At 47.5% G+C, this 27,482-nt stretch overlaps 1 protein-coding gene across 1 annotated transcript in view; it reads right to left on the bottom strand.

Annotated features, from left to right (window-relative positions):
* Nucleotides 1–27,100, bottom strand: part of GGT5 (gamma-glutamyltransferase 5) — a 358,595-nt gene extending 331,495 nt beyond the window's left edge. Inside the window, exon 1 of the mRNA XM_085636046.1 lies at nucleotides 25,514–27,100. Coding sequence (XP_085492172.1) covers nucleotides 25,514–25,686 — 173 coding nt within the window. The 5' untranslated portion in view covers nucleotides 25,687–27,100. The remainder of the gene's footprint in view (nucleotides 1–25,513) is intronic.
* Nucleotides 27,101–27,482: the final 382 nt, after the last annotated feature.

Here is a 27,482-nt window from a genome sequence, read left to right as displayed (position 1 = left end):
AAGCCAATAGCTCTCACATAGGCAAGGTCTGTTGGCTTTGACAATACTTGTTTCTTTTTATTTTAGGATTCCATTGGAGTGCATGTGTTTCTTGCTCTCAATGTTTCTTCCTTCAAATCCCTCCCCTCCATACTTTTTGTATTCCTCCCCCACTACCCACCCTATCTGTCACTCTCCCACACAAGCTAACTTTTTTGTAAAAGAAGCCGCCACCAACCCGGTTCCTCCATTGCTTCCCCCGCTGTTCCAGCTTTAGCTTTTTTGCTCCAATGCCATTCCTCCCAAATCCCAAGCCTCTCTGTTTCTATCCTCCTGCTCTGGTAATTTTTCCCCGCCCGCTTTGCCATTTCTCTCCTTCCCTTTTTCACAAGGGCCAAGCAGCCGCAATATGCTGCCGGGCTGTCCCTCACTTAAAATGTACATTTGCACATGTTATATTTATTTTACTGTGCCAATATAGGTTTCTACCATCTTGCAATGGTAATTAAAAAAAATAAAACATCAACCGTGTCATGCCATAAGCGCATGTGTACATGGTAACACAAGTGTGCATATACGTCGTAATGCTGGGCCACTGATGAATCATGGCACATACATGCACTTACGTGATGATGCTTGCACACAGGGCTTTAAGTGGGCCGGGTCTCACCGGGTCTGAGCACTGGCAGTTTTTCAAAGGGGGCCTAGATACGGGTCTCTATCAGGCTCTGTTTTGTGCCCTAAAACACACAATTGATGGACGGAATGCAGAACAAATCAACATTCACCCCCAGTCAAGAGATCTGGGTTAAATCCATTGTTATTTTGCTCACCATGCCACCCCAGTTTAGACCTGGCCATATGCAAATCAGTCTTGACCCTGTGCCTCATGGGAACAGACCAGCCCAAACTGCCAAGCCAGGTCCTCCCTGGACCAGAAACAAGCATCCTAGGACCGGGTTCGGGGATGTTTTGTGCCCTGGCACAGGCTGTCCGTTTGTTTCCGGACTGCAGTGACATCGATGTGCGCTGCTCACCTGCTCACTTCTCACTAGTGGAGAAGTTAGGGCATGACGTCATGCCAGGTGAGCGTTGTAGGGAGAAGGGAAATCCTTTAAAGAGAGTAATTTTCTCTCTGGATTTCCCTTCTCTATTTGAAACTCAGGAACAGCAACATTGCTGTGGTGTCACCAGGGATTTAAGTGGAAGCTTTTTCAATATTATATAAAAGCCATAGTTGCTGCTTATTTATCTTATGCAAGTAACAACCATTGACAAAGCCAATAGTCTTGACTAGTTGTAGTGGGGCACAAATGTGGAGCACATCTAGAAACACACACGAAAACAAGCATTGGCATAGCCAATAGGTCGCGCCTTTGGGGCCTAATAAGTGTTTAGCCTTGCAACAGTTGATGTTGTTGAACCAAGGATATTGTGCTGCATAACTAAATACTTATAAGGTCCCAAAAGCGAGACCTATTGGCTATGCCAATGCTTGTTTTGCAAGCAGTTCTGCAAAAAAAAAGCTGATTGCCACAGATTGGATTTTCTTGTCAAAAAGCAGGAATTCTGTCAAAGGCTTTTTTGATGTAAGACTTCCAGTAATTTGCAGACTTCGCTATTGTTTCTTGTTATGGCGTTAAACTTGGCGGCGTTTTTTCAATTTGTTCGCAGTGATTTTGTAGCGCTTGTCTGTGAAATGTGGCGAGTGGCCAGTGAGATACTCTGAGAACACTTAAAGGATGAGAACTTTAAGAAGGACAGCAGTGACACAATTATAATATGCACATATTATAATATGTGACACAAAGTGCCAAACACTGAAAGTTATGAGCACTTTAAGAAGGACAGCAGTGACACAAAGGGCCAAACACTGAAAGGTATGAGCACTTTAAGAAGGACAGAAGTGCCAAACTCTCACGTTTTGTTATGCCACTGTCAGAACGCAGCACAAAAGCCGAGGTTGCTGCACAGCATTGATGAAAGAAACACAGCAGGACCGCGCCAAGTCTACTCAGATGTGTCGATACTGCCGTTCGCTCTCTGCCCTGGGATACTTCGGGCTGTCAGCTCCACGTTCACACACTGGCACCACAGTGCAAGGGTGTATATGTGACGTATAGCATATGTTTTGTACTGGAATGGTGCCCTTCCATTAAACAATAGTATGCTTGACACAGTTTAAAATGTTTCTACGTTTGTATGTGATGTGCACAGTACAGCACACACTCACAATTGGAAACGTTTGGAGGAAAGACACTTTTCTACCACGTTACGCCTACCTCCAGGAGGTATACAGTTTTGGCACACAATACTGTTGAACTTTTTCTGTAGATGCAGCTTTGCATCAAACTATAAGTGGTTGAATAGGAATGCCCATGCACCACCCTTGGTATAACCCCTCGTTGCAAAGTTGCACTACTTTGAGTTACTTTATGGCTGCTCTTCAGCACCAAAGATGGTTTGCGCTCACAAGTAAATCCCAATTAAACACTTTACTCGGTTTGTGTCACTTTTGTGATGCAAACTAGGTGCAAAGTGTTATTAATTCTGGACCTCGGGGTCTGCGCCAAGGAGATCTGTCTAACCTGATGAACAGACCCACTACCTGCTGACTGAGATTATGGGATCTGTGTAATGTTTTCTATTCGTATTTGGAAGGTTCAAACTGGGGAAATGAAAGGAAGTGGCGGGCGGAAGTTACGAAACCTCTGGGAACACGTTGAAGAACTGAAAGGTTCTGGGAGCCTCAATTCGGAAGATTTTGCAAAACCGATGACTGTATAATCGGTTAATTTATTTGAAAATATTGTTTTAAAATGCACTTCTCCCTGAACCAACACAGGGAAACAACACACCTCGCCTCAAGGGAAAAGAAAATCCTCACTAAATTCACACCTCTCACTCAACGAGGCCCACACTGTACTACACACGCCATTCGCTCATTTTCATGTCTGGAGTTTGTCAAACAGGTTAATGTCACATAACCCTGAAGACAAGAATGTAGCACTCTACTGGTGGGCGCTGCAAAAAGCACAAGATGGCGCTAAGGCGCTATACGAATGTTACACTAGGGCAAGTGCACTGCTGACGACATTTGACCTCTGTTTGTCCGGCGTCGGGGTGTAATGTGGTGAGTTGAGTGAGTAATCTGTTGGAAGTGTCTTGGATGATGAACGTGTTGTGGAAATGAGCACCTCTGTAAACTGTGCTGTAAGTAAGAACCGTGCAGAAATTAAACATCAACCTCCAGGCAGCCTACAGCGCTATGAAGCCACGCTGCAGCCGAGCATATAACAAACACCACAAAAACAACCATGCACAACTGTCTGTCACCACTTCTGCTCTTCATAATAACCGAGCGTGTGCAGGTTTCTCTCTTGCACACAGAGTGAGGGTGAATTTTATCTGCAGAACACGAACATAAATCAACCTTTTAAATATCGGTTGGATCCTTCCTAAAAAAATAGTGGCAAATTACATCAGATCTGCATAAAAGATTGGCACTCCTGCTGGCGGGTCCTGCTCTGAAGCAAACATCTGAGAACTCTCGACTGATGCCCTGTCTGGAATACGCTCCATTTCTGTTCCCAGTAGCCGGAAGGGACATTGCGCGCTGGCAATCATTAGCCATTTAAGGGCCATTAATGGAAATATTTAACCTTACATTATGCGCAGCAAATTCACCACAACACCTTCTGTGTTCAAACTGCAAAGCCCCGAATTAATGGTGCGCTGCAAACACGGCGTGATGGCTGGTACCAGCTAGTAATGTGTGTACCCAAATGGCACTAGAAGGGTTAGAGCAAGGAAAAGACGAGCGTCTACGAATAAGTTAAAAGAGGGAAAAACAAGACGAATAAAGCGCTCCAATACCTTCGGGTCTAGTTCGCGCTATATAAATCTGCAGAAAAGAAACCGGCATGAGAAACAAAAGTAAAGTCTCACAAAGTAGCAGGAGGTGAGCCCACGGAGTGGTGTGTGCACGTGCGCGCTTGGGAGAGCAGTCTTCACTTTTCAAGCACTGCACTCGTGCTTGTGGCGCGCCGCTGCTCGCTCCCGCAAGGTGAATGCCGCCACAAGCACGAGTGCAGTGCTTGAAAAGTGAAGACCGATGGCTAAAGGCCCTCCTAGGGTAGCGCATGCGTGCTGCCTTGGCGAGACCTAATAAAAGAAAACAATCCGCTGCCTAAATATGGGGGTTATATGCTTGTAATAATTTTACATTTCACAGCAGGTAAGTGTACTTAGAAAAGGTATAGAGATACTTTTTAGTTTTAATATATATCACAGGGGCACATGGTTCTTATCGGCTCAAAAAAATGTAATATTGATTTTAAATTACTGTAACCTGAAACATAATTTGAACACACACAATGGTGATTAAAAATATGTAAAAAAGGATAAAGACCAGAAAGAAAAAAAGGCATTGGAAAGTAAATTGCTGTCACACCAGACTTGGCACTGAACTGCACTTTCTATTTAAGCAGATGCGCACTTTTGATAAGGCAGTGTCGTAGCTCACACGGCATGCACTGTGCTGTTGTTGACAGAAGCAAGATGTGAAACTGATTAATGAATGAAGAAGTCTCATCCAAAGAGCCTCTATTTCTATCTTTTATTTATTTATTGATAATTAGAGGCTAACAAAACAGCTAACTCTCTCTCTAAGCCAGACCTAAACATTTAAAGTGACACATCTCCCGTAATAGTGGCAAGTTAGTATTGGCGGCCATCATGTAAAAATAAAAGCCTTTGTCAATAACAAGTAGGGACCTAACCACACTGGTGTCTTCAGTAGCAAGGAGGACTCTCTTCTATGAAAGGTACTAGATTCCATGTATGTCTTTAGGTTCTCTGGCAAAGGATATATGCCATGCAGTAACACTGAGCTCCCATGCAGTAACACTGAGCTCCCATGCAGTAGCACTGAGCTCCCATGTAGTAACACTGAGCTCCTATGCAGTAACACTGAACTCCCATGCAGTGACACCGAGCTCACATGCAGTAACACCGAGCTCCCATGCATTAACACTGAGCTCCCATGCAGTAACACTGACCTCCCATGCATTAACACTGAGCTCCCATGCGGTAACACTGAGCTCTCATGCAGTAACACTGAGCTCTCATGCAGTAACACTGAGTTCTCATGCAGTAACACTGAGCTCCCATGCATTAACACTGAGCTCCCATGCAGTAGCACTGAGCTCCCATGTAGTAACACTGAGCTCCTATGCAGTGACACCGAGCTCCCATGCAGTAACACCGAGCTCCCATGCAGTAACACTGACCTCCCATGCATTAACACTGAGCTCCCATGCGGTAACACTGAGCTCTCATGCAGTAACACTGAGCTCCCATGCAGTAACACTGAGCTCCCATGCAGTAACACTGAGCTCCCATGCAGTAACACTGAACTCCCATGCAGTAACACTGAGCTCCCATGCAGTAGCACTGAGCTCCCATGTAGTAACACTGAGCTCCTATGCAGTAACACTGAGCTCCCATGCAGTGACACCGAGCTCCCATGCAGTAACATCGAGCTCCCATGCAGTAACACGCAGTAACACTGAGCTCCCATGCAGTAACACTGAGTTCTCATGCAGTAACACTGAGGTCTCATGCAGTAACACTGAGCTCTAATGCAGTAACACTGAGCTCTCATTTAGTAACACTGAGCTCCCATGCAGTAACACTGAGCTCCCCTGCAGTAACACTGAGCTCTCATTTAGTAACACTGAGCTCCCATGCAGTAACACTGAGCTCCCATGCAGTAACACTGAGCTCCCATGCAGTAGCACTGAGCTCTCACGCAGTAACACTGAGCTCCCATGCAGTAACACTGAGCTCCCATGCAGTAGCACTGAGCTCTCACGCAGTAACACTGAGCGCTCATGCAGTAACACTTATCTTCCATGGAGTAACACTGAGCTCTCGTGCAGTAACACTGAGCTCCCATGCAGTAGCACTGAGCTCTCACGCAGTAACGCTGAGCTCCCATGCAGTAACACTTATCTTCCATGGAGTAACACTGAGCTCCCATGCAGTAACACTGAGCTCCCATGCAGTAACACTGAGCGCTCATGCAGTAACACTGACCTCCCATGCATTAACACTGAGAGCTCATGCAGTAACACTTATCTTCCATGGAGTAACACTGAGCTCCCATGCAGTAACACTGAGCTCCCATGCAGTAACACTGAGCTCCCATGCATTAACACTGAGAGCTCATGCAGTAACACTTATCTTCCATGGAGTAACACTGAGCTCCCATGCAGTAACACTGAGCTCCCATGCAGTAACACTGAGCTCCCATGCATTAACACTGAGAGCTCATGCAGTAACACTTATCTTCCATGGAGTAACACTGAGCTCCCATGCAGTAACACTGAGCTCCCCTGCAGTAACACTGAGCTCTCATTTAGTAACACTGAGCTCCCATGCAGTAACACTGAGCTCCCATGCAGTAACACTGAGCTCCCATGCAGTAGCACTGAGCTCTCACGCAGTAACACTGAGCTCCCATGCAGTAACACTGAGCTCCCATGCAGTAGCACTGAGCTCTCACGCAGTAACACTGAGCGCTCATGCAGTAACACTTATCTTCCATGGAGTAACACTGAGCTCTCGTGCAGTAACACTGAGCTCCCATGCAGTAGAACTGAGCTCTCACGCAGTAACGCTGAGCTCCCATGCAGTAACACTTATCTTCCATGGAGTAACACTGAGCTCCCATGCAGTAACACTGAGCTCCCATGCAGTAACACTGAGCGCTCATGCAGTAACACTGACCTCCCATGCATTAACACTGAGAGCTCATGCAGTAACACTTATCTTCCATGGAGTAACACTGAGCTCCCATGCAGTAACACTGAGCTCCCATGCAGTAACACTGAGCTCCCATGCATTAACACTGAGAGCTCATGCAGTAACACTTATCTTCCATGGAGTAACACTGAGCTCCCATGCAGTAACACTGAGCTCCCATGCAGTAACACTGAGCTCCCATGCATTAACACTGAGAGCTCATGCAGTAACACTTATCTTCCATGGAGTAACACTGAGCTCCCATGCAGTAACACTGAGCTCCCCTGCAGTAACACTGAGCTCTCATTTAGTAACACTGAGCTCCCATGCAGTAACACTGAGCTCCCATGCAGTAACACTGAGCTCCCATGCAGTAGCACTGAGCTCTCACGCAGTAACACTGAGCTCCCATGCAGTAACACTGAGCTCCCATGCAGTAGCACTGAGCTCTCACGCAGTAACACTGAGCGCTCATGCAGTAACACTTATCTTCCATGGAGTAACACTGAGCTCTCGTGCAGTAACACTGAGCTCCCATGCAGTAGAACTGAGCTCTCACGCAGTAACGCTGAGCTCCCATGCAGTAACACTTATCTTCCATGGAGTAACACTGAGCTCCCATGCAGTAACACTGAGCTCCCATGCAGTAACACTGAGCTCCCATGCATTAACACTGAGAGCTCATGCAGTAACACTTATCTTCCATGTAGTAACACTGAGCTCCCATGTAGTAACACTGAGCTCCCATGCAGTAACACCGAGCTCCCATGCAGTAACACTGAGCTCCCATGCATTAACACTGAGCTCCCATGCGGTAACACTGAGCTCTCATGCAGTAACACTGAGCTCCCATGCAGTAGCACTGAGCTCTCACGCAGTAACACTTATCTTCCATGGAGTAACACTGAGCTCCCATGCAGCAAGTCAGATCTTGTTTAATAGGCTTAGAAAGTGGACTTTCCTGTGCTATACAGAGGGTATTGTGCAGTAAGCCCGCTTTTGTTTCAATTGTCATCTCTGGGTAATAAGCTAACATTAAATGTATTTAACAAGTGGGATGTGTCAAGTAATTGCAATAGGGGGGCTTCTCATACTAGCGCTGGTCTAGTGAATCTGGCTGAACATGGAGTATTTTGTGGATTTCAGCCCCTGGGCAGACAGGAGAAAACCAACTCCTGGAGTAGAGCTAATTCCGTCCAGATGCAGGGCGGCTGCGCAGACTTCTGTCCCCACTTTCTGATGAGCGATGCTCTGGGTAGAATGAGGCCGATGTGCCCCAAACAGAGGAGGGGGTTGAAGGCTTCGGCAGCACAGAGGGCGGGGGAGGGGGGAGCTGGCAGGCACACAGCTACTCTTACCGACACCCCCATTCCAAGGGGCGCGTGAGCTCAACGCACGCACTCGGGTGGGCGATACAGATGGGTACTAGTTACGGGGGGGCATATACTGACTTCTTCGGAGGGGGAGGGAGGGAGGGGCGGGGCGGGGGGTGATCCTCCCATCTGGAGCAGCTCTGCTGTGACTCCTAAAGTTCTGTACATCACTGTCACAAAGCATCAGCCTCGTCAGAGGCGCCAAGGGGGTAAACACTCTAGAGAAGTTTTAGGGGATACTTTTGGGGCGCCCCTTCTTCCAGTAGCACCTCGAGGCTACTCTACGGAAGCAGTGAAGGTGGAAGCTGGGGGCGTGGGCTCCCTGACTAAGAATCACCGAACACGCTAAGCTGGGAAACCACCCGCGACAAGATGTGATAATTGCATGGCGCTGCGGCGGGTACCAAGCGTTGGGGGCTTTCCTATCCATGCACAGACACCCGTCTATGCATTCATTCTTTTCTGGCCCAAAACACCGCTTTTTACCACCGACCGGGAGGCGCAGCCGACCCGAGAGGGAAGGCGGCTCACACCCCCGTGGGCGGCAGACACTGGCACGGGTGCGAGGGTGCGAGGGTGCGCCAGACGAAAGGGTCAGCAAATGACATGGGCAGTTAGGGTTCAAAGCACCCAATCAATAAGGAGGCAAGCGCGCAACGCCCATTGGGCTCAAAGGGCTTCAGCCCCCCCCCCCTCTCCCCCGATAATGATCACCTGCCGAGAAAGGAGAGCGCTAGGTTCATCCTAAACTTTGTACGGGCACTAGAATTGATTGTCTTGTGGTCTTAGGGGGAGCTGTCAGTGGTCGCTAAACCACCTCCAGCGTGGCGGGGAGTCACGAGAAGGACGTAAAAGCGGAATTGCCCAAGCCAGGTCCTTGGGATGCCTTTTGGCAGGGACTCTTGAGGCGAGTGCCCGGGCAAGGCCCTTGGGATGCCTCACGGCAGGGATGCTTGAGGGCAGGCAAGAAAGTAAGAAATGGTCATCACCGGGCGGGCATGGCACTTGCCGCCCAGGCATGGACACAGGGCCACACACGCCCCACATTTGGTAGCAAGTTGAAGCCGCGACCCGCTGTACCAAGTGACAGAAGTAGAGCTGTCACGGCAATTGGAAGCGATTTATGACAACCTTGCAGAGACGGCGTGGCTGTAAGGCTGGTGCTTTGAAGGGTTAGGCAAGTTAGCGTTACTAATATGCAACAGAGAATAACCTGCTATGAAAGGCCTTACGAGGAAATCCGAGATAAGCCAGAAATGAGCATGCTGATGACCAGCGCCATCAGGACAAGTGTGTACCAACTTATGATGTGAATAAACTGCAGCCGTTCTAACGCCACAAATGTCTTGCTGTACAAAATGATATTTGTTGGGAAAGGAGGAATGGCGGGAGGGCCGGTGAGCTGCTCGCATAGCTGGGGAGGGGGGGCGTTAGATCTCTGATTCAAAATACCTTTTGTTCATAACAAAGTCAAACCAGAAGAGGACTTTCCACTGTGTATCCCGCACTCGACCTGCATGTTGCTGTCAATGTCAGTCCTGGGCTGGGCCTGCGGCAGGAACCCCCATGAGTCAAAAAAACGCTCAATAGTCCAAAGTTGGGTTCAAAGCAAAAAGGAATATCGAGCGCAGAAAGCAGAAGGCTGTGAATGAGAAAACTATACATTAAAAACAGCAGGATATCCTTTCTGGGGAGGATAAATGGGCATAAACCGTATGAAACGTTTATTTCCAAATTACACGTTTTCTGTAAACATTTATGTTTTACTAAAAGTTTGATCTAAGCCCAAAAAAGATTCAGAAGCTCTGCAGGGCAGCGTGGAGGAAGCACATTGCTAGCCTCTCACCAAAACTTCCCATTGCATTCTGGTAAATGCAGTTCCTGTTAATTTCAGCAACTGGCAAGTAAGAGACCTTCTCCATCAGCTGGTGCAGCCAGTGCTGGTATGCATCTGTATACACTCCTGGACAGATTTCTGGATGATTGCACTTCTTTCAATAACTAGCTACAGTGTGAAGCATAAGGTATTAGATGTTTGTGTAAATCAGCGCCAAAATGCCCCAGAGCATTCGAGCGCTATACAAACTGCAAACCTAATCAAATTCAGCAGGAAGACGCAGGTCTCTCCAGAGGTGCCTGAAACACGACTTGTGTTTCACCTAGAGGCGGGCGCGCCTCTGTAGCTTCAAGCCACACGCCTGCCAGACACCTGGCTCTTGCTCAGCTCAAGGTCCACTTGGATCCTCGAGCCCAAAACAAGCCGAGCTTATCCACCTGCGCTGGAACCTCACGCACCAAGAATTAGACGAAGTAATATCCTTTGATATAAAACAGGAGAGAGAAAGAGAATGTAAATTTGATACTTGTATAGCGCACTACTCACCCGCAAGGGTCTCAAGGCGCTTGTACAAATACCGCTGTGGAACCCATCCTGGCTTTCCCTGTGAGGCGTCCACTCCTGGGCACCCCCAACGTGAAGGCCAGGCATCCTTAGCGTTGTGGGGGCCGTTGTGGAGATTAAGCAAGCTATTGCACAGAGTTGCAGAGTGGGACTCCATGATTGGAATAGGCACCGAGGCAAGAATTATCAGGTCCGTGGAATTTTTGAGCACAAGATCCACCGAGGCAGGGAATTGAACCCTGGTCCCGGGCTAGACCTCTGCATCAGGGTCTGCCGCTCTAATCATTGAGCCACACTTCTCCCATCTAGTGACTGAATAGCACTATGGCAAAATAGGAAACCTGGGACCAATCCTAGCTCCCATGCTTGACCAAATTGTGTGATCCTGGGCACATTTTTAGTTCAATGTGTCTCCTTTTTCTTCGTTATCACATATGAGGGCATCTTGAAATACACAAGCTCAGGCTGAGCGCTGTCAAAAAACCCTCCCTTGTGTTTGGTGTTTTAAAGCTATCACTTGTCATACATGCCTTTCAGTGCAGTGATATTCTATGAAGTACTATGGTTAAAAGCTTCCACATGATAAAAAAATACACTGTTTTGAAGAGACTTGATCCTATTTGTATGTGATGTTTGGTGCATGATTTACATGCTACACATTTTCATTGCTCAGCTCGCGCCTGGGCTCTTAGAGCCAAGCCAGACCCTTGGCTCGGCCCTGGCTCGACTCTCCCTGTTCATTTATTCTCTCGCCCACCTGTCGTTTCATTAGGTCAGTACCGGTCAAAAGCCCACTGGGGCATCCCGGGGCTGTCGGCCTAATCATTCCAGGAGGAGCCTTTACAGTGTTGAGGGGCGAGGGGCCACACTGCTGGTGTCTCAGCAATAGTTCCCCATTGCATTCTGGTAAATGCAGTTCATATTAATTTCAGTATCTCACAAGTAGGGGCTCACCAGCAAACAGTTCTGGGCCCAATTACACATAATGCGCACTCTTCGTATTTGCACCACGGCGCACCTTAAAACAGGTGTGTGTGAGCCCTATTATACTGAATGCGCTGCCCCCAGGGCAGCCACAAAGTCGTGCTGCCCTGGGGGCAGCTCGTTCAAGTGAAAAACAGAGCAGCTTTGAAGCAGCCGCTCCGTGTTTTACTGTGCAGGCGGCAACCCGCCTACACTTTTAAGATGGGGAAGAGATCCCCTTGCAGGCGAGTACAGTCAGTGACTGCACCTGCCTGCATGGGGATGTGTGCGGGTCAATAGTACGCGCCTTCCCCCTCCAGAGGGCTGCCATCAGGGCGCGCACTGACAGTGAGCCTTCTGACAGCTTCTTCGCCTCTGCGCCCACGCCTATACTACAGCACAGGCACAAATGCAAAGGGATTCCCTTATTGGCATGGGGCCACGCCCCATGGAAATTAAAGAACGCCCTCTAGTGATAGCTCTGGGCTATATGTGCGTCAGCGCAATCCGTATTACAGAAAGGGTCACAGACATGTCTGCGGCCCTTTCTGTAATTCCAAAGTGCTCTGGGCACACGCAAAGCATGCGGTAACGCCCATTGCACCCCAGGGGCACGTTTCATAATATGGCCCCTGATGTTTCTGTGCATCCCTGGACTGTTAAAGCTCCTCCTGGAGCCTGGTGATGCGCCTGCGAGCTTTGTGCATACAACAATTGCATGCACTCATGCAAACATGACCGTGAACTTGGACCCCCAAACATGCATGAACTCGCGTGCACACACCTGCATGGAAATCTGTACATAAACATGCTCTTGCACTTGTGCACAAAATAATGTGCACGAAGTCACAAAAATAAGCATGAGCTTGCATATGCAAACTTTAAAAACTAGATGCATGTATTCGTGAACACAATCGTGCAAGTGCATACTCTTGGGCGCACAAACGTGGATCAGCCAGTGCACACAAGCACCTTAATGAAATTTTGCCCATGAATGTGCGTGCTCTTCTACACACTACATGCATGTGAACTCCTACACACAGACCTGCTGCTGGAGTCATGCACCAATGCATTCATATTCTCGTGTGTTCAAGGGTGAGTTATCTCACGTACAAAGAACTCGCATGGACGTGTGCACAGAAACGTGCGCAAACCTATATACAAAAAGGCGTGCATGGATTTATGTTGAGGAATCTATGTTCACAAACATACAGTTTCCCTGAAACGGATGCGCGCGTGAATGTAAATAGTGCGGGACGAGTCAAAGTTGCCAGAGCTGTGAGACAGGAGAGCAGACGAGTCAAAGATGCCAGAGTTGCTGAGACAGGAGAGCAGCCGCAGATGGGCCCCGAAGAGACGCGCGGCGGATATTTACATCACTGTCACTTTCATTCTGGTGAAGGACTCACCACACTGACCACAGAGCGGCACAAGAGGAGCCAAGAACTCCCAATCGTCGAGCGCTCCCCTCACCCCCGCACACTGAGGCAGTGTACCCCCACACCAAAGCCACAGTCAGAGCTAGGGGTGAGCGGAATTTGCGAAAGTGACTTTCGCAAATTATTGCGAAAATGTTAAAAATCTCCGCAAACAAGCGGAAATATCGCGAAGATGCGGAAGTTTTTTTCCTGCCTATTCGGGGTATTTTCTGCGTGGTCGCGGCTCACCAACTTACCCATGTGGTTGCTCGCGGGTGCGGCCATCTTGTTTTCACTCTTCTCGCGGTGCATGATCGCGAGAAGAAAGACGTGATCGCGCAACCAATGACATTACTGCGGGCGCGAACTGTCGCGAGACAGCGCAAATGGCTACCAGCAATCCAACATCTCGTGGAGAACGCGACCGGATCAGGAAAACTTGTCGGCAAACGCGGGGATTCAGGTAAGGCGATCGCGCGCGCTCGAGAATGTATTATTTTATAGCGCGAGCAAGAAACAAATTATCGCTAAGCTGCGGAATGCGGTAATTTTGACATTTTCGCGCTCTCCGCGGAACGCGAAAATGTCAAATTATCGCAATTTCCGCGAGCGGAACAGAAATTTAGCCCAGGCCTAGTTAGAGCCCGGACTGGCCTATGGAGATATGCGGAATCTGGGGGTTCTCTGCTGTCTAAGGCTCGGTGTGATGCAATGTGAAGGGCGTGGGTAGCTCTGCTGTCAGAGGTGTGAGATCCTGTACTGTCCGTGATCAAAGAGGTAGATCTCCTTCCTAAGGTGTACTGTCCCAAAGGTGTCACCCGAGAGACAGCTCTGTTCTTTGAAGCTTATAAAAGAGCGATAGCTCTGCTGTGTAAGACCTGATAAGGTCAATGTAAGAGATATATGACCACTCTTCGCAATGTATAATTTCCGATGACAGCCCTATACAACCCAAATGAAAGCTGTGCTGTCTAAGGTTTCTGGTGTAAGGTATACGTAGACCAGGAGATAGAGCTGCTGTCTAGGATTCTTAATTAAAGACCTCTATATGTCAGTGGATAGCTCTGCTCTCTAAGGGTCCTGATGAAAGGTATACGTAGCACGTGGGATAGTGCTGCTGTCACAGATTCATGATTAAAGATCTCTATATCTATGTGGATAGCTCTGCTGTCTAAGGTCCCTGATGTACGGCATCCACAACCCAGGTGATAGTGCTGCTGTCTAGGATTCTTAATTAAAGATCTCTATATCTTAGTGGATAGCTCTGCTCTCTAAGGGTCCTGATGAAAGGTATACGTAGCACATGAGATAGTGCTGCTGTCTAGGATTCATGATTAAAGATCTCTATATCTCTGTGGATAGCTCTGCTGTCTAAGGTCCCTGATGTATGGCATCCATAGGCCAGGAGATAGTGCTGCTGTCTAGGATTCTTAGTTAAATATCTCTATATCTTAGTGGATAGCTCTGCTCTCCAAGGAGTCCTGATGTAAGGCATACATAGCACACGGGATAGTGCTGCTGTCTAGGATTCATAATTAAAGATCTCTGTGGATAGCTCTACTGTCTAAAGTCCCTGATGTAAGGCATCCACAGCCCAGGAGATAGTGCTGCTGTCTAGGATTCTTAATTAAAGATCACTATATCTTAGTGGATAGCTCTGCTCTCTAAGGGTCCTGATGTAAGGTATACGTAGCACATGGGATAGTGCTGCTGTCTAGGATTCTTAATTAAAGATCTCTATATGTCAGTGGATAGCTCTGCTCTCTAAGGGTCCTCATGAAAGGTATATGTAGCAAATGGGATAGTGCTGCTGTCACAGATTCAGGATTAAAGATCTCTATATCTCTTTGGATAGCTCTGCTGTCTAAGGTCCTTGATGTAAGGCATCCACAGCCCAGGAGATAGTGCTGCTGTCTAGGACTCTTAATTAAAGATCTCTGTGGGTAGCTCTGCTGTCTAAGGTTCCAAATGTGCGGCATCTATAGTCCAGGAGATAGTGCTGCTGTCTAGGATTCTTAATTAAATATCTCTATATGTCAGTGGATAGCTCTGCTCTCTAAGGGTCCTGATGAAAGGTATTCGTAGCACATGGGATAGTGCTGCTGTCTAGGATTCTTAATTAAAGATCTCTGTGGGTAGCTCTGCTGTCTAAGGTTCCTAATGTACGGCATTCATAGTCCAGGAGATAGTGCTGCTGTCTAGGATTCTTAATTAAAGATCTCTATATCTTAGTGGATAGCTCTCTAAGGGTCCTGATGTAAGGTATACGTAGACCAGGAGATAGTGCTGCTGTCACAGATTCCGTATTAAAGATCTCTCTATGTGCCTCAAATGATTGCTCTGTTGTCTACGGCTCTTGTGACAAGATCAGTGTAACCTGCGGGACAGCACTGGTGTGTGTGATTGCTGCTGTCCATTCTCAGTAGTGCACAGGCGCAGTTAGCAGACTGAAGTCTGTGCTGAAAGGCTGTATTATAAAGATAGTGCTGCTGTTCAACATCTTGTTTGTTAGATCACTGTAACCTAAGGCTGTATGTGAGAATATCAACCACAGAAAAGATTAACGGGCCAAAATCTCGACCGCCACTATATGGTGAAGATAGGTATATATAGGTAAGTACAGATTTACTGTTCTTAACTCCACACGCCTTACATGTGCCTGATCTCTGGAAGCACTGTGAGGCCATACTAATGGCAAAAATATGCTATAAAGATCTCTCTAACTTAACAGGATCGCCTATTATTAGCCCAGCATTGGTCGCACCATCAGCCACGGAGCAGTGGTGGAATCTGCACTGAAGGATGCTGTGACCTCGGTCAGTGGCAGCTCATGGTATGTGATCTTACAGTAAACCCATAATATATATGGTAGCGCTTATAAATAATCTTAGTTTTAAGCACTAGGGCCACATGTATCAAAAAAGCATTTTGCGATGACCAAATAGCGATTTTTGCAGAATCTCTATTTAGTAATCACAAAATGCTGTGTATGTAAGGAATCACCTAAGATTTAGCGATTCCTTAATATTACCAGATAGCAATTCGGTAAATAGGTAATCGCTATTAGGTAATACTACTCCATTCGTTCTAATGATTTTGCATGAGCTAATTTGAAATCAACTAATTGGTAATCGCAAATTAGCTAATGCAAAACCAAGGGTGCCCGGGGGCTTAAGGCCCCCTAAGGCACCCCCCAAAAAAGAAATGTGCACATGTTATGCACACACATGCTCTAGGGGCATGTGTGCGTTACATGGCACTTTGAAAAATGCATATGCACATGGTTGCAATCGACTTGGAGTCAATGGTAATAGCATTTTCCTAAGTGCTCAGTTTACATTTAGAAAATGCTTGGTACATGTGCTAAAGGAATCGCAATTTGAGATTCCCTATTTGTAGTCACAATTTTAGGTCATCACAATTTTTGCGGTGACCTAAAATTGCGACTACAAAGCCTTTTATACATCATGAAAGGCTATTTTGCATTCACAAACGCATGTATTTTGCGATTCACACAGTTCGCGAATGCAAAATTGTTTCATACATGTGGCCCTACATGATACAGTGATACTCCTATAGAAGTGCAGCTTCACCGGCCAAATTCCATGAAGGACAGTACAAGAAAGTGGAACAGCCACACAAAAATATCAGGACATCTTGTGTGCATGCACATCGAGGTGCACGTGCACACATGGACCGTGAGTTGAACATGTACACATGTGTCTGTCAGTGTTTCTGGCAAACATTTGCATTGAGTGATGGTGCCATACATACTCCATGAGTGGAAAATGCACATACATGCTTCTCAGTACCTTTTGCACACACGCAAAATGGTTATACACGCACACATGATATATCAGTGGAACATGCACACATATGCCTGTCAGTGATTCTTGTACACATGAAACAGGAGTGGAACATGCACATACATGGCTGTCAGTGTGTCTCGCACATATGAACAAGGAGTAAAACATGCACACACATGCCTGTCAGCGCCTCCTGCACACCTACAAAACTGTTTTACTTGCACACATAAAACGTGAGTGAACCATGCACACACATGCCTCTTAGTGTTTCTTTCACACATGGACCAGAAGTGGAACATGCACACACATGCATGTTAGTGCTTTCTGCACACATGAACCAGGAGTGGAACTTGCACTCACATGCCTCTTACTCCTTCTGCACACATGAACCAGGAGTGGAACATGCACACATGCCTCTTAGTGCTTCTTGCACACATGAACCAGGAATAGAACATGCACACACGCCTCTTAGTGCTTCTTGCACACATGAACCAGGAGTGGAACATGCATACACATGCCATTTAGTGCTTCTTGCATGCATGTACCAGAAGTGGAACATGCACACACATGCCTCTTCTTGCACACATGAACCAGGAGTGGAACATGTAAACAAATGCCTCTTTGTGCTTCTTACACACATGAACCAGGAGTAGAACATGCACACACATGCCTCTTAGTGATTCTTGCACACACAAACCAGGAGTGGAACATGCATACACATGCCTCTTAATGCTTCTTGCACAATGAACCAGGAGTGGAACATGCACACACATGCCGGTTAGTGCTTCCTGCATGCATAAACCAGGAGTGGAACATGTAAACAAATGCCTCTTAGTGCTTCTTGCACGCATGTACCAGGAGGGGAACATGCACACACATGCCTCTTCTTGCACAAATGAACGAGGAGTGGAACATGCACATACAGGCCCCTTAGTGCTTCCTGCACTCATGTACCAGAAGTGGAACATGCACACACATACCTCTGCTTGCACGCATGAACCAGGAGTGGAATATGCACACACATGTCTCTAGGTGCTTCTTGCACGCATTAACCAGGAGTGGAACATGTAAACAAATGACTCTTAGTGCTTTTTGCACACACAAACCAGGAGTGGAACATGCAAACACGCCTGTTAGTGCTTCCAGCACACATGTACCGGGAGTGGAACATGCACACAAATGCCTGTTAGTGCTTTCTCTACACATGAACCAGGAGTGGAACATGCACATGGATGCCCGTTAGTGCTTTCTGCACAGATATACCAGGATTGGAACATGCACACACGTCTGTTAGTGCTTCCTGCACACATGAACCAGGATTGGAACATGCACACACGTCTGTTAGTGCTTCCTGCACACATGAACCAGGAGTGGAACATGCACACACATGCCTGTTAGTGCCTCTTCCACACATGTACCAGGAGTGGAACATGCACACACATGCCCCTTAGGGCTTCTTGTATACACAGACCAGGAGTGGAACATGCACACACATGCCCCTTAGTGCTTCTTGCACACATCAGCCATGCATGTAACATGCACACACATGCCTGTTAGTGCTTTCCGCACACACAAACCGGGAGTGGAACATGCACACACACATTGCAATGCATCTTACACACGTACCTAGGAAGTGATAGATTCACACATGAACCATGCACTCACCTTCCAGTTCATGGTTAGAGTATCTCGTCAGTAATGTGTTCTCTTGGTTTTTTAACAGCCATTAACGCCTTGTGAATGCATCAACCTCCCGCATGGCTGGCGGGAGCCCATGTTATCGTGTGTTTCTGATCTCAATGTCACACTTGTCTGTAAAGGACCGCAATACATCACTTCCTGGACACCGAAGCTCACCTCTTGTGCAGCGGTTCTGTAGAAGATCTGCGGCCGGTAAATACATCCCAGAGTACCCCAAATTACATTCCAGATCCCTGTTATAAAGGTACATGTATACACGTGCAATGGGTGGCATTCACATATGACCACTGAGTGGTACATGTGCGCATGTGCAATGTCACACATGACCATTGAGTGGTATATGCACACATGTGTAATGTCACACATTACCATTGAGTGGTACATGCACACATGCACTTTCATACATGGTCCTTCAGTGGTACATGCACACATGTGCTATGGGTGGCGTTCACACATGACCATTGAGTGGTACATGGTGCACGTCCATTTCTTGGTCCACACGCAGATTTCCACGGAGTGCTACATGCACACAGATGCAATGCGTGATACGTACACACATGTCCGTTGAGTGATGTATGCACCCATACCATGAGCGATTCAAGCAGAGATGCACAAAGAGTGATGCACATGCACTAAAGATGAGCGATAGAAGCAGAGATGTGCAGCGAGTGATGCACAGACACTAAAGATGACCGATAGAAGAAGAAAAGTGCAGAGAGTGTGACACGTGCACTAAAGATGAGTGAAACAAGCAGAGATGTGCAGACAGTGGCACGCGTGCACTAAAGGTGAGCAATAGAAGCAGAGATGTGCAGAGAGTGGTGCACGTGCACTAAGGATGTGCGAGAGAAGCATAGATGTGCAGACAGTGGCGCATGCGCACTAAAGATGAGCGATCGAAGAAGAAAAGAGTAGAGTGTGACACGCGCACTAAAGATGAGTGAAACAAGCAGAGATGTGCAGAGAGTGGCGCACACGCACTAAAAATGACCGATAGAAGCAGACATGTGCAAAGAGTGTGGCACGTGCACTAAGCATGAGCGATAGAAGCAGAGATGTGCAGACAGTGGCACACGTGCACTAAAGGTGAGCGATAGAAGCAGAGATGTGCAGAGAGTGGTGCACGTGCACTAAAGGTGAGTGATAGAAGCAGAGATGTGCAGAGAGTGATGCACACATAGTAAAGGTGAGCGATAGAAGCAGAGATGTACAGAGTGGTGCAGGTGGAGAAGTGTGGCTCAATGGTTAGAGCGGCAGACCCTGATGCAGAGGTCTGGCCCGGGACCAGGGTTCAATTCCCCGCCTCGGCGGGTCTTGGGCTCAAAATTCCACGGACCTGACAATTCTCGCCTAGGTGCCTATTCCAATCATGGAGTCCCACTCTGCAACTCTGGGCAATGGCTTGCTTAATCTCCACAACGGCCCCCACAATGCTAAGGATGCCTGGCCTCCACCTTGGAGTGGACACCTCACAGGGAAAGCCAGGATGGGTTCCACAGCGGTATTCGTACAAGCGCCTTGAGACCCTTGCGGGTGAGTAGTGCGCTATACAAGTATCAATTTACATTTACATTTACACTAAAGATGAGCAAAACAAGCAGAGATGTGCAGAGTGTGGCACATGCGCACTAAAGGTGAGCGATAGAAGCAGAGATGTGCAGAGTGAGGCACGTGCACAAAAGGTGAACGATAGAAGCAGAGATGTACAGAGTGATGCACACGCAAGAAAGGTGAGCGATAGAAGCAGAGATGTGCAGAGAGCGGCACATGTGCACTAAAGGTGAGCGATAGAAGCAGAGATGTGCAGAGTGAGGCACGTGCACAAAAGGTGAACGATAGCAGAGATGTACAGAGTGATGCACACGCAAGAAAGGTGAGCGATAGAAGCAGAGATGTGCAGAGAGCGGCATATGTGCACTAAAGGTGAGCGATAGAAGCAGAGATGTGCAGAGAGTGGCGGGCACACACTAAAGATGAGCGATAGAAGCATAGATGTGCAGAGGTATTGCACGTGCACTAAAGATGAGCGATAGAAGCAGAGATTTACAGAGTGATGCACGCGCAAGGAAGGTGAGCGATAGAAGCAGAGATGTGCAGAGAGTGGCGCACATGCACTAAAGGTGAGCGATAGACGCAGAGATGTGCAGAAAGTGATGCCCACGTACTAAAGGTGAGCGATAGAAGCAGAGATGTACAGAGTGGTGCACGTGCACTAAAGGTGAGCGATAGAAGCAGAGATGTACAGAGTGATGCACGCGCAAGGAAGGTGAGCGATAGAAGCAGAGATGTGCAGAGAGTGGCACACGTGCGCTAAGGGTGAGCGATAGAAGCAGAGATGTAAAGAGTGATGCATGCGCACTAAAGGTGCGCGACAGAAGCAGAGATGTACAGAGTGGTGCACGTGCACTAAAGATGAGCGAAACAAACAGAGATGCGCAGAGAGTGGCAGGCACACACTAAAGATAAGTGATAGGAGCAGAGGTGTGCAGAGAGTGGTGCACATGCACTAAAGGTGAGCGATAGAAGCAGAGATGTGCAGAGTGGTGCATGTGCACTAAAGGTGAGCGATGGAAGCAGAGATGTGCAGAGAGTGATGCACGCGCACTAAAGATAAGTGATACAAGGGTAGATGTGTCCTCAAGTAACGTAACTGGTGTTATGTAAAGCGGTGCTATGTAAAACGCTCTGATACCCGATTGGATTCGGGTCAAGTTTGCGCTATATAAAACTCTGCAACAAAAAAAAAAAAGATGTACAAGTGATATACGCACATATATCACAATAAACACAAGCACACAAGCATAGAGATGTACAATGAGCACTATATTTATAGCTGTATACCAAGAGCGATACAAGCGTAGACGTACCATGATTGAAACATGCAAACATACCATGAGCGGTCAAGCACAGCTGTTATATCACTAATTACACATCTGTGCTTGTATCTCATGACATGTGTACATATATCACTCATTATACTTGTAACTCATGATACATTGTACATCTATGCTTGTATCACTCATGGTGAGTGTGCATGCAACACTCATACATCTATGCATGGTGAATGCACATACCAATCATTCTACATCCATGCTTGTATTGATCATGATATGTGTGCATTTATCAATCTTTGTACATCTATGCTTGTAATTGTACATACCATGAGATACAAGTACAGATGTGTAATGAGTGATATATGTACACATACCATGAGATACAAGCACAGATGTGTAATGAGTGATATATGTACACGTACCATGAGATATAAGCACAGTAGTATAACGAGTGAGCTATGCACATGTATCATGAGATACAAGCACAGATGTGTAATGAGTGATATATGTACATGTACCATGAGATACAAGCACAGATGTATAATGAGTGAGTTATGCACACTGCACACATATCATGAGATACAAGAACAGATGTGTAACGAGTGAGATATGCACACGTACTATCAGATAAAAGCACAGATGCATAATGAGTGATATATGCACACGTACCATGAGATACAAGCATAGATGCATTACGAGTGATATATGCACACGTACTAGATCACAGAGGCTTATGTGAACTCCCTTCTGTCGGATTTTCTGGCCGTGAATAACATACTGGACCCCTCTCAGAATGGCTTCAGGCCACAGCACGGAGTCAGCTCTCCTAGCGGTTACAGAACATCTCTGGTCAGCAATGGATGAGGGTCAAACGTCGGCGCTGATTCTGTTAGATCTGAGCGCCGCATTTGATACTGTGTCTCATGATATACTGCTGAGACGTCTCGCGGAGGTTGGGATTACGGGCTTGGCTCTGGAGTGGCTTGCTTCATTTCTCCATGAGAGGTCATTTACGGTAACTGCCCCCCGTTTGCTTCTGGCGAATATACAGTCAAACAAGGGGTGCCACAGGGCTCCTCCCTCAGTCCCCTGTTATTTAATATCTATGTTCAACCTTTAGCGGCAGTAGCCAGCAGCAGGGGTCTGACCATGGTCTCCTACGCTGACGATACTGTTGGTGGTGGCACTCTCTAATAACACCGAGCAGGACGCCCTTAAGTTTCAGGGCGACCTTGTGGCAGTGGCCGAGTGGATGAACAGCAACTGCCTCCAACTGAATTCCAACAAGTCAGAGGTACTGTTAGTAGGTAGGGACCATGGTCCGTGGAGTGATCTCTGGTGGCTAGTCAGCCTAGGTAAACCCCCTTCCCCAAAACAGGCAGTAAAAAACTTAGGGGTTTGGTTGGACTCTTCCTTAAACTATCGAGTCCAAACAAAAAAAAAATGGCAGGGACCTGTTTTGGTCTCCTACAGGGGCTCAGACCCTTGCGGGGTTTTTTTTACGCATCCACCCGTCAGGTCATCATTCAGGCGATGGTTCTGTTGAGACTTGATTATGCCTGTTCCCTCTATCTAGGGTTCAGCGGAGGTCTCGAGGTTGCAAAGGGCACAGAATGCAGCAGCAGGAACACTCTTAGGTCTGTGCAAATCTTGCTCTGTGGCAAACGCCATCCGCCGTCTTCACTGGTTACCTGTGGACAGGAGCATTGAATTCAAAACCTTATGTATCTCTTTCAAGATTTTGAAACTGGCAACTGCTCCCATCCTGGCCGATCTCCTGTTGCCATACGCCCCTACTCGGCTTCTTCGTTCACAGGGTCAGCACTTGGTGGTGGTTCCCCTGACACGTTGAGTTAGGGCCGGTGACCGCTCTTTTCGTTACAGAGCAGCCACTCTTTGGCACTCACTCCCTGGGCAGATTTGTGGCCTTGATAATTATTTAGCATTCAGAAAGGCCATTAAGACTTTTCTTTTCCCAGCATCTTAGTCCTTGCCTGCTTCTTTTGCTTTGTTAGTCTTTCCTGTACTAGCGCCGGGACGCCCCTTTGCTGGGGCAGCCGTCGCGCTTTATAAGACATGATAACATAACATAGCATAACTATGAGACACAAGCACAGATGTGTAACAATTGAGCTATGCACATGTACTATGAGATACAAGAACAGATGTGTAACAAGTGATATATGTACACGTATCATGAGATACAAGCACAGGTGTATGAGGGATACATGCATACTCACAGGAGTGATACAAGCATAGTTAAACACGCAATAAATTCACACTTGTCAAGAGCAACACAAGCAAAGATGTAAAAAGCATGATACATGTACCCTTACCATGTGAGATACAAGCATAGCTGCACAACAAGCGATATATGCACATGTACCATGAGACAAAAGCATTGATGTATAACGAGTGATGCATGTAGACGTACCATGAGATACATGCATAGATGGAAAATGAGAGCTATATGCACACGTACCATGAGATACAAGCAAAGTAGTATAACGAGTGAGCTATGCACATGTATCATGAGATACAAGTACAGATGTGTAATGAGTGATATATGTACACATACAATGAGATACAAGCGCAGATGTGTAATGAGTGATATATGTACATGTACCGTGAGATATAAGCACAGTTGAATAACGAGTGAGCTATGCACATGTATCATAAGATACAAGTATAGATGTGTAATGAGTGATATATGTACACATACCATGAGATACAAGCACAGATGTATAATGAGTGAGCTATGCACACGCAGGGCCGGCTTTAGAGCAGGGCGACCGGTGCGGCCGCACTGGGCGCTGACCTGTGAAGGGGGCGCTGACCTCAGGGGGGGTGCTGTGTTTAGCAATAACTTGTGATTAGAGAGATGAGGGGCCCTTTTGCCCAGTGGTGGTGAGGAAATCCGAGTAGGCAATCATGGGTGTGGGGGCGCCAAAAATGATTGTTGTACTGTGCGCCACCAGCGCTAAAGCCGGCCCTGTGCACACATATCATGAGATACAAGAACAGATGTGTAACGAGTGAGATATGCCCACATACCATGAGATACAAGCACAGATGTGTAACGAGTGATATATGCCCACATACCATGAGATACAAGCACAGATGTGCAGGGCCGGCTTTAGTGCTGGTGGCGCCCTGTGCGACAATGTTTGTTGGAGACCCCCCATGACCACCTCCACCACGGATTCTCTCACTAGCACCCTTTAACAGTGACCAAGTCTCCATAACCACACTCTCTCAGATGCATTGAATTAGTTATATAGCGCCACTCATACCAGTGTAGGGTGTCTGAGCACTTTGCATCACACACACATTACACAGAGACAATCAATCATACATGTGTAAATCAGTGTTTAGGAAATGTTACATAAGCCAAAGGACTGAAAGTGTAGGAGTCACATGTCATCCATACTGGTAGGCAGTATAGTTTAAGAGTGCTTGGTGTGGAGAAGCACAAACGCAGAGTAGAAAAAGAAACAGCATAGTTGGGAGTTTTCTTTAATAATAAGAATCGATTTCTAGCCAAATTAACCCTTTTTGCAACATTAATCAATGTTCTAATAATGTATACATTGCAGTGTGTATGCAGTTCTAGGATGAAAGTTAATAGCTCACTGTTCTATATTAGGACTTTACGTTATAAATTGCAAGTAACCTGCTGATCTGTTCACATCATACGCATTCTGTAATCTACTTGGTACATTCTTTGCAGCAGGCATATTAACCCTCTGCACTAACATCACCTAAGTCAAAACCTCAAATATACCAAATGCTGATCTCTATCCAGGAAGATAATTACTCACACCAGTTATCTTGACATTTATGTGAGGCCTGGTAATTGCCGGGGAAAGAAACGCTGCAGCAGGTGCTTCAAAAGCATAATTAACTTTCAAACATGGCGCCCCCAGGAAGCCAACACCCGGTGCGGTGGCACCGGTCGCACCGCCCTAAAGCCGGCCCTGCAGATGTGTAACAAGTGATATATGCACACGTACCATGAGATACAAGCACAAATGTGTAACGAGTGAGCTTTGCACATGTACCATGAGATACAAGAACAGATGTGTAACGAGTGATATATGCACACGTATCATGAGATACAAGCACAGATGTGTAACAAGTGATATGTGCACACATACCATAAGATACAAGCATAGATGTACTAAGAGTGATACATGGATGTTAAACATGAGCCACAGACACACACACATACCTGCCAATGTCTGAGCAGACAGGTGCGTCGGCAGCCACAGCAGCATGCTGGAAGCCTCCCGGGCAAGGGGCCACTGGCTGTCGTGCCAGGATCACCAACAACACGACAACACCGATGACAATCCCAAGGGTGAGGAGGACCAAGCAGCAGCACCAGCTCCTGGATATGGCCATCGCGCCGCCCGGTACGAGCAGGAGTGGTGGAGCTGGGGTTCCTAACACTCAGTTGCAGGGCTGTGGATTACACCCCTCAGAAGGGCTGGGGATTGCTCACACTCAGTCACAGGACTGTGGCCAACACCACCTAGAAGCCACTCTTTTTTGAGGGTCTGCTGGTTCTGTCTTTCACTGGGGTCTTCAGGTCCTTCTGAAAACCCTACAAAGCTCTATTTGTTTCTTTTCTCCAGATTCTCCAAGTCTAAGAAGCTGGCTTGCAGATGCCTCCGCTCTCTCCAGCTCTCAGGTAAGGCTTCTACCTTTCCAGTGACTGGTAGCCCTGTTAATAATCTATAGGCGATCTTTAGCGTCTATATGCCTTCACTGTGCTATGCTTGCATGCTCTCAGGGGATCGCAAGAATGTTAGGGTCCTCAGATGTCACGCAGACTTTACCTCGAGCTTTTTCACAAAGAGCCCGCCTTGGTTCTTTGTATACACTGTCCTTCTGCTGGAGGTCTGTGAAGCTCTCCTTACTGGGGTCTGTGGCGCTTTCTGCCTGATGAATGTCTGAAGTGGCCTCTTCCTGCTGTGGTCTGTACTTATTCCTGCTTGCGGTCTGTGCACTTTTTCTGCTGTGGGTCTGTAACACTCTCCACCTGCTGGGGGTCTGGGGGTGTACTCTGCTGCTGTTGGTTACTGCACTTTTCCTGCTGGGGATCTATAGTAGTCTCTTCTGGGGTCTGTACTCTGCTCCTGCCCGCGGTCTGTGGTACTCTCCTGCTGTGCTTCTATAGGACTCTCCTGTAAAGGTTACTCTGCTAAGAACTTGTACTCTCCTGTTTGGGTCGGTAACACTCTCTTCCACCTGAGGGTCTGTGCTCTGCTGTGTTTCTGTGTAACCCCGACCTTCTCTTGAGGGGTGTGTGCTTCCCTCTATTGGCGGTCTGTACTCTACTTTGCTGGTGGACTGTACTCTCCTCTGCGGGTGGTCTGTAGTCTCCTCAGCTGAGGGACTGTAGTGTCCACTGCTGGCGATCTGTACTCTCCTTTGCTGAGGGTCTGTTCTCTCCTCAGCTGAGGGTCTGAAGTGTCCTTTGCTGGCGGTCTGTTCTCTCCTCAGCTGAGGGTCTGAAGTGTCCTCTGCTGACGGTCTGTACTCGCCTTCTGTTCGGTAACACTCTCCTCCAGCTGAGGGTCTGTACGCTGCTACTGCTGTGCTTCTGCGGAACCCCGTCCTTCCTATGCGGAGGTCTGTACGCTCCTCTGCTGATGGTCTGTGTGGTGTCCTCTGCTGGTGGTCTGTGGTGTCCTCAGCCGGGCTAGCCTGGATTCTCTCCCCGCTCCTTCTACATACAGTACGGTATAAAGTTCTGCTCCCAGGTTAGTTCGCGTCTCCGTCCGCCCGCCGCAGCTCACTCAAGATCTTTCGCAAACAGCTTCTTTTTGGCACCGGATAAATTAATCTTAACTCCCAGAAGTTAACTCTTTCCTGCCTCCCACTTTCACTTTGACAGCCGAGCCCCCGGGCAGCGTCTCACTCTGCTACTGACCCGCGAGGGAGGCAGTGAGGGATCGGTATGCCATGCCTGTTAAGCATTTCTTTCTTACTTCTTACCCCCAGCCCCCCACCCCTGGGGAGGACCCTCTTTTATCATCAACCCCAATAAACCGGCTCTCCCGTGTGTTTGTAAGGAGGTAACCTGAGAGCCGCAGCAAAGGTCTCCTGGGGAAATGTTACTGCCTTAGACTCCCTCCCTTCCCCGCCAGCAGCTCCCATCCTGAGGGCTTGTAACAACCTATGCCCCCACCCCC

Source organism: Triturus cristatus, chromosome 11 (assembly GCF_964204655.1).
Source record: "Triturus cristatus chromosome 11, aTriCri1.1, whole genome shotgun sequence".
Lineage (NCBI taxonomy): Eukaryota > Metazoa > Chordata > Amphibia > Caudata > Salamandridae > Triturus > Triturus cristatus.
This window is presented reverse-complemented; position numbering and strand designations above follow the sequence as displayed.